Source organism: Rana temporaria, chromosome 2 (assembly GCF_905171775.1).
Source record: "Rana temporaria chromosome 2, aRanTem1.1, whole genome shotgun sequence".
NCBI lineage: Eukaryota > Metazoa > Chordata > Amphibia > Anura > Ranidae > Rana > Rana temporaria.
In genome coordinates this window covers 517540213-517548502 of record NC_053490.1, presented here as the reverse complement: position 1 = coordinate 517548502, position 8290 = coordinate 517540213, and the positions used below count along the sequence as shown (strand labels likewise).

Here is an 8290-nt window from a genome sequence, read left to right as displayed (position 1 = left end):
ACAAAAATCTAAACACACAAGCAGACAGCTACTATAAATTCAAAAACAAACACGCAAAAAAAAAAGAAAATACAATCACAAAAAAACAATCAGAAAATACAATCACAAAAAAACAATCAGAAAATACACTTAGCAAAAACAAACACCAACTATACTCTCCAACTCCTCAAAAACTTTTCTCACACACACAACTTACCAACACACACCAACAAACGTTCAGAGCAGAAGCAACTTGCTCTAGGAAGGGAAACACTGGGATATACTTTTGCAAGGGAAGTGTGTTTGACTGGGGCTATTTACACACAGGGCGATCCTCAAACTAAGTACGCTTGGCCTTTTACCTATCTCACTGATTGCGCCGAGCCAAGTTCTGCACATGCCCAGTGAGGTGCAGATTCGTGCGCGCATGCGCAGTACGGCTGGCGCCTCATTTGCATGGGGTCACGGCTCATTACAATGAAGCACGCCCACTTCCTTCCCACTTGCAATAACCCCGCCTTACGCCTCGGAATTTAAGTTACGCTTGCGCAATTTTGGGCGCAAATGCGCTGTGGATACGGCACTTACGATAACAAATTAGGGCGCCGTAACTTAAATGACATAAGTTTTGAAGAACTAAATTTGCACCGCTGTTTGTGGATCTGGCCCTTTGTTTTTTTCCATGACATGAATAACAGTCGTGTGCACGCGGCATTAGAAACAAGTCAACAGTTTCTAACAAGTCGTTGTCAAACAAGTACATGATCCTTCTCCACAGGTATTGATGAATGATTAAGGTGTACCTACATTTACATCTATATATGTCTTTATTCAGGAATTATTTGCTGAAATAGTCCTCCATGCATTTCTGAAATAGCACGCAAATACATTGTACAATACACACTACAGAAACGCCTATCCATTCTGTGGCAGGATTTGTACCAACAAAGAGAAAAAGCCCAGTCCTTTGAAGGATAAATGCCTGGTTTGTTTATGAAATATTTTCTGCTTCGATAATGACCCTACGCATTGTCTGCAAACATTATATATATATCTATAACCGGGAAAGACAGTTACATAGAACTACTATCATGGCACCCAAGCTGTGGCTCCTTCTGGTGACTGGAACACTTCTAGGACTTCCGAGGTTGGCCACTGGAAATGGCAGTAACGGTAAGGAAGACCCCTGTAAGTAATTTCAACTCTCAACTTATAAAAATTTACAGAAATTAGGCTGACTAGAGTCTGAGGGCCATGCCACATGTAGGCAAAATGATCGACCCCGGTCCCATTGTTGCAGAACCTTGCTTGCAACGAGGCATTAATGGAGTGAAATCTCACTTGGTTTGGTAAAGCAAAAACTTTTTTTGTTGTTAGTCGCTCATACTGTGCCTCATTTGAGACCAAATCCCCCTGTCCCTGGTGAAACGTCATTTGTCCTTCTTTTTGGTCTGATGTGTATATCTCTATACAAAATGTACTATTTTATTACCAAAAGTGTTATGCTGCTCTAAACTTTTAATCCAACCCCTATATTACTGCATTGGTAATTTTGATAAGTCAATAAAAAGCAAGTCAAAAAAGTACTTATGTGGTTTAGCCCAGTGGTCTACAAACTGCTGCCCTTTGCTTGCCTTTATCTGGCCCTTGGGTCACTATTGTAGTGATCTAATTTGTTCCTCCAATAAATGTAGTGATCATGTATAGTGTGATGATCATAAATTAGGTTGTTCCGCAGCAACTCACACCAGGTTCTCCAGAGAACACATTTAATGGATCTTCCAATAACATACAAAGTCCACAGACGATACAAAGAATCCAACAGAGTATAATTCAGAATCCCATCTTCTCCTAGACCTGTGCAATGTTCATCATAGAGTGACAAGACTAGACTAGACTCTTTGAATGCCAGCTTGCCTGCTTCAAATATTGGACACACACTGGAAGGGGGGGGGGGGGTCAACCAAATGTTCCCATTGAATGAACATCCCACAAGCCTAATTAACATTAATAAACACTTCCTTATGTAAGGAAGTACCAGGCCACACACCTAGGTCGTCTTAGATAAGATTAACACATCAAAGAGTCCTTTTGATACGTGTCGTTTGACCACTAACCCCTTTGATGTGTAACCTTGAATGCCTGTATGTAAACCTATATATACTGTGCCTTTCATATACCACAATATTTTACAATACTTACATATCTATTTTAATATTACAACAACTATAACTCCTACTGCTACAAGGCAATATTCCTCCCACTGACACCAATGCTGGGGCACTATTACTTTCACTGATGCCGATAATGGGTCCTTTTTCCTCTCACTATCACCAATGATGATGCACTATTTCTCTCTCTAATACCAATTTTGGGGTACTATTTCTCCCATTAAATCCAATTACAGGGGCACTAATCCTCCCACTGATACCAATGATGAACTCTTAATCCTCCTACTAATACCAATGATGGGGCACTATTCCTAATTATCCCTCCCTGGGTCACTATAGCTACTACTGCTACAGGGCAATATTCTTCCCACTGACACCAATGATGGGGCATTTTCTACTCCCTCTGACCACAGTTTGGCCCCCCTAAAGTCTGAAGGATCATAAACTGGCCCTTTGTTTAGAACGTTTGGAGACCCCTGGTTTAGCCAATCATTTTCTGCAGTTTGGTATTTGTAGTTTGGGTAACCAGGGTCGTTACAGGGACGTGTCTTTTAGCTACATACTGTGTGCTAAAAGGTGTCCCTCTTTATTATTTAAAAAAAATGGGAGTCATGTAGTTGGGGCATGGAATAGTTAAAAGTTATAACCTCTGCTTTTTTTTCTCTGTGACATTAGGGATATTTCCCCTCCTGTCTCAGAGACACATAATAGAGAGGAGATTGCTCAAGAGTCAGTATTTCTTCTTATAGAGTTGTCACCAGAGACAACGTATTCCCATTAAATTATTTCCTCTTACCTCTTGTTCCTTCGACATCTCATAATGTGGGATTTCCTATCATTTCTGTACCAAAGACAATGGTCAAGGGCTTTGGCTATATCTACACTTTAAAGTGTATCTAAAGCCAAAAGTTTTATCTTCATTTTGGATAGTGTGGTGAGTGTTTGGAACCCTTGCCCGGTTTTTATTGATATCTGCAATCCCAAACTTTCTCGACTTGTCCTGGTAAATATTATGAAAAAGAAACCCAAATTTTGAGCTACTACCAGAACAGGAATAGAGGAGAAATCTTCCAGAGCCGACAAGTACCCTACTGATATCTGTCTAAGAGGGCACTTCCCTTCTTTTGAAGAGATTTTAATTTGTGTCTACAGAGCAGTAAGTGAAGGGAAATCTCCCCAATAGGGCACACATGGGGAAAAAAACATTGACAGGGTTTTCACAATCCCCAATGCCCTCCAAAATGAAAAGTTATACTTTAAAGCAGAATTACAGGTTTAAAATGTACCTATGGTCAAATGGTAAAATCACATATTCACTTTCACACTAAAATTAGTTGCAGTTTACTTCTATTCATCTGAACAATCTTGAAGTTTGTAAACTTGTTAGCAGGTTGCCTACAGCAGTGGTTCTAAACTCTGTCCTCAAGTACCCCCAACAGGTTTTGTGAATTTCTCTTAGATAAAATAGCTGTCCAAAATTCCAAGCTATTGACTCTGATTTAAAGCACCTGTGCAAGATGAAGGAAAACCTGCAAACATGGCCTGTTGGTAAGAGTTGAGCGGACACCTGGATGTTCGGGTTCGGACCCGAACCCGAACTTTAAAAAAAAAGTTTGGGTTCGGGAACCCGAACCCGAACTCCGAACCCCATTGAAGTCAATGGGACACGGACTTTAAGTAAAAAAAAAAATGCGCGGAGGTCCCCCGAAAATCAATAACCAGACCCTTTAGGTCTGGTATGGATATTAAGGGGAACCCCGCCGTCAATTTAAAAAAAATTACGTGGGGTTCCCCCTAAATATCCATAACCAGACCCTTCAGGTCTGGTGTGGATTTTAAGGGGAACTCCACCCCAAATTAAAAAAAAAAAATAGCGTAGAGATCCCCCTAAAATCCACACCAGACCCCTTATCCGAGCACGTTGACCTGGCCGGCCACAGAAAAGAGGGGAGGGCAGAGTGCACCCCCCCCCTCTCCTGAACCGCACCAGGCCACATGCCCTCAACATTGGGAGGGTGCTTTGGGGTGCCCCCCAAAGCACATTGTCCCCATGTTGATGGGGACAAGGGTCTCATCCCCACAACCCTTGCCCGGTGGTTGTGGGGGTATGCGGGCAGGGGGCTTATCAAAATCTGGAAGACCCCTTTAACAAAGGGGACCCCCAGATCCTGCCCCCCCCCCTGTGTGAAATGGTAATGGGGTACACTGTACCCCTACCATTTCACGAAGGAAGTGTAAATAGTAGTTTTCAGAAAAAAAACACACACACACCGTAGAACAAATTACTTTATTAATTAAACCAAATAAAAATCCAGCGGTGAAAAAATACGATCTATGCTGTTCCCTGCTCCAACGTTGTCTTCTATCCAGCGTTGGGTGATCTCTCCAGCGACGGGTGATCTCTCCAGCGACGTCCGATTGGTCCAGTGATGAGAACATCCATCCATTCAGAGCACAGCCCAGCGAATGACGCGCCGGAGCTTTTGACAGTTCTTTTATAGGGGAGGCGGGCCACGCGTCAGGAGAGGGGGCGGGCCACACTCTGTCCCCCCCTCTTTTCTGCGGCCAGCCAGGTCAACGTGCTCGGATAAGGGGTCTGGTGTGGATTTTAGGGGGAACTCTAAGCCATTTTTTTTTAAATTTGGGCTGGAGTTCCCCTTAAAATCCACACCAGACCTGAAGGGTCTGGTTATGGATATTTAGGGGGAACCCCACGTCATTTTTTTTTTAAATTGACGGCGGGGTTCCCCTTAATATCCATACCAGACCAAAAGGGTCTGGTTATTGAATTTGGGGGGACCTCCGCGCATTTTTTTTCCCGAACTCCGAACCCAAACTTTTTCCAATTATTCGGGTTCGCGTTTGGGTACAAAAAAAAACCAAAGTCCGTACCGAACTCAAACTTTACAGTTCGGGTTCGCTCAACTCTACCTGTTGGGGGTACTCGAGGACAGGGTTAGGAACCACTGTCCTACAGTATGTTAGTTAGACAGTTGGCTGGCTCAGGCTGGGGAAGGGGGTAATGTTCTGCACCTCTGTTCCCTGGCTTTTTGGACCCAGCCTATCTGCCCTGTGATATAAATAAGGGGGAAGCCCTGCTCAGGAAGATGCCGTAACTGCCACTTCCAAATAGGGGTAATTTGGGGGGTATTTGTTCTGTCCTGACATTTTCGGGCCTCAAGAAATTACATAGTCATTCAGTACATCAGGACTATCACTGCCTATTTCCCAGTCATGTTAAAATAAACTTTTCAAATCATTTCAGTAATCGTAATTCAATTTTTCTTTAGACAAAGTCAGTACCTTCAAATCAGACATGCCTTTCAGGCCCATAATGGCTTCCTTAGCATCTCATTCGCATATACTTATTTTAGAGTTTTATGTGCAACTTATATCTAAATTTCTATTGAGACATCCTTCTCCATGTAAACAGAAATGGGAACAAGAGTTCATATTCCTGATGATGTCTGGGACCAGGTTTTGCAAAGGATTCCTCTTGTTTCTCCTTCTCCCTCAGATCAGCTAATGCAACTGTTTATTATCCATCAGGTATATTGGACGTTGCATTTTCTTTGTAGTATAGGTCTACGGCAAGATTCTTGCTGTAACAGATGTGGTCAGGGAGACCTGATTCACCTGCTGTGGCACTGTTTAAGCGTAAAGCGGGATTCCACCCACGAGGTATCAAGGAGAGGGATCATTACTGGCTGGCAACTCTCCTTGATCCACGTTACAAGAGTAAGGTTGCGAACCTTATCTTGCCGTTGCAGAGGGAGCTGCTGACTTTTAATAAGGACACTTACCTGTCCTAGTCGCCGCGATGTTGGTCCCCCGACGGCGATCGCTCGGTACTGGCGCCTTCAGCCTTACACACAGTTCCCAGAAGGCAGCGCGGCTCATTCACAAGAAGACACGGCGACGTAGGACGAGCCAGAAGATCCACCGCGGTGGAAGAAGAGGCAGAAGAGCTACTTCCGTAAAGCAACCGACTTTCAGGTGAGTGTAATTTTTTTTTTCAATTATTTTTTTATTTTATTTTAAGATTTTTAGGTGTAAAAAAAAGAAAAACGGGTGGAACTCCACTTTGGGCTTAAACAATACTGGACAGAAGTTATCCAAATTATTAATAATGTAACAGATCTTTCTCTTACTACAGATCTACTGACGTGTATTTTGGGGCATTTTGACTCTTTACTTTTGGATGAGGGGTTTCCAGATTACTCTTTATTACCCGAAGAATGATTATTGTTAAATGAGTTTTAGAATTTCTCCCTAAAATAGCTAATTGAGTCCAAGATTTGTATAAGAGTATTGCCTACTCTAATAAGGGACAAATAGAAATAAAGGCCAGACGGAAAAAAAAATTATGAAGCTAAACATTTTTGAACAGGGGAACCAGTCTACTAAATTACTGACATTTATTGCCAAACATCAAACTCGGCTATCTCTAAGATACTAAATGAATATGGAAATCTGGCTGGTACAATAGAAGATATCTCGCAATGCTTTTATCAGTTTTATGTCATGATGTATGCCACCTCATTACCATGCACTGAGGAGGAAATAGAGGGGTATTTGGAGGAGATAGCGTTCCCGAAAATAACAAGGGGAAATGCAAAATTCATGGTTTGGGAGATTATGGTGGAAGAAGTAAGGGTGACGATTTTATCACTAGCCAGTGGTAAATCCCCAGGACCGGATAGGATATTTCTGGAAGTGTATAGTAGATATATAGATCAGATAGCCCCAATATTAACTAGGGTATACAGAGAGGCCCTTGCTTGGGGAGAACTCCCATATTCAATGTATGAAGCAATGGTAATTTTAATTTTATAACCAGATAAGGACTCATATGAATGCACCTCCTATAGGCCAATAACCCTGTTAAACTGTGATTACAAAATCCTAGCCAGGATATTAGCTAGAAGATGAAACACTGTAATAACATCTATAATCCATACAGATCAGACATGGTTTTTATCTGGTAAATTAACATCGATAAACATCCGTAGAACACAATTAGTGGCACAAATGAAGAAATATATACCAGAGTCAGGGGCTCTGGCATCTCTTGATATAGCTAAATCCTTTGACACAGTGGAATGGAGATTCTTGCAATTAACACTGGGGAAGTTTGGTTTTGGCAATGGATTTAAACAATGGGTTAAAATTCTATACGCAAATCTGGGATCCAAATTATTGATCAATGGAACACTGACCCCATCAATAAACATATTTAGAGTTATGAGACAGGGATGCCCCTTATCCCCTCTTTTATTTGCTATTACAATTGAATCCCTGGCCCTGTGGTTTCGCCAGACTGAAGAATACTAGGGGATAGAGATGGGGGAAAGTATAGAACAGATTGGTCTCTATGCGGACGACATCATACTGTATATGTGGGACACACAGAATACCCTGACAAAAGCTATGAGTATAATAGATAAATAGCTTCCTTTACCTTAGTACAATCCTCCTTCACTTACCTCATCCTTCCATTTTGCTTTTAAATGTCCTTATTTCTTCTGGAAAATCCTCACTTCCTGTTCTTCTGTCTGTAACTCCACACAGTAATGTGAGGCTTTCTCCCTGGTGTGGAGTGTTGTGCTGGCCCCCTCCCTTGGACTACAGGAGAGTCAGGGCGCCCACTAACACACAGCTCCTTTCTCTATCTGCAACGTAGAGAGCATCCTGATTCTCCTGTAGTCCAAGGGAGGGGGAGGGGGCGAGCACGATACTCCACACCAGGGAGAAAGCCTCACATTACTGTGTGGAGTTACAGACAGAAGAACAGGAAGTGAGGATTTCTCAGAAGAAATAAGGACATTTAAAAGCAAAATGGAAGGATGAGGTAAGTGAAGGAGAACTGCACTAAGGTAAAGGAAGCTATTCAGGAGAACATTTTTACCTTTACAACCCCCTTTAAGTATATTAACCTCCCTGGCGGTATGATTCTTTCAGAAAAAAGGTGCTGAAAGCGGTACCATTATTTTGCATGGAAATTTGGCGTTTTAGATTGCAGGCCTGCAATTCTTAGGAATAACTCTCCTAAATCTGTCCAAACCAGAGTCTCTAATAGACTATGACAAAGTTTGAAACACAAAATCATAAATTATAATATAATAAGCGCCCAGAAGCGC

At 42.1% G+C, this 8290-nt stretch overlaps 1 protein-coding gene across 1 annotated transcript in view; it reads left to right on the top strand.

Moving 5' to 3' along the window:
* Positions 1-1055: 1055 nt before the first annotated feature.
* LOC120927994 (trefoil factor 3-like) overlaps positions 1056-8290 on the top strand; it is a 32786-nt gene continuing 25551 nt past the window's right edge. Inside the window, exon 1 of the mRNA XM_040339036.1 lies at positions 1056-1152. Within this exon, the coding sequence (XP_040194970.1) occupies positions 1071-1152 (82 nt within the window). The 5' untranslated portion in view covers positions 1056-1070. The remainder of the gene's footprint in view (positions 1153-8290) is intronic.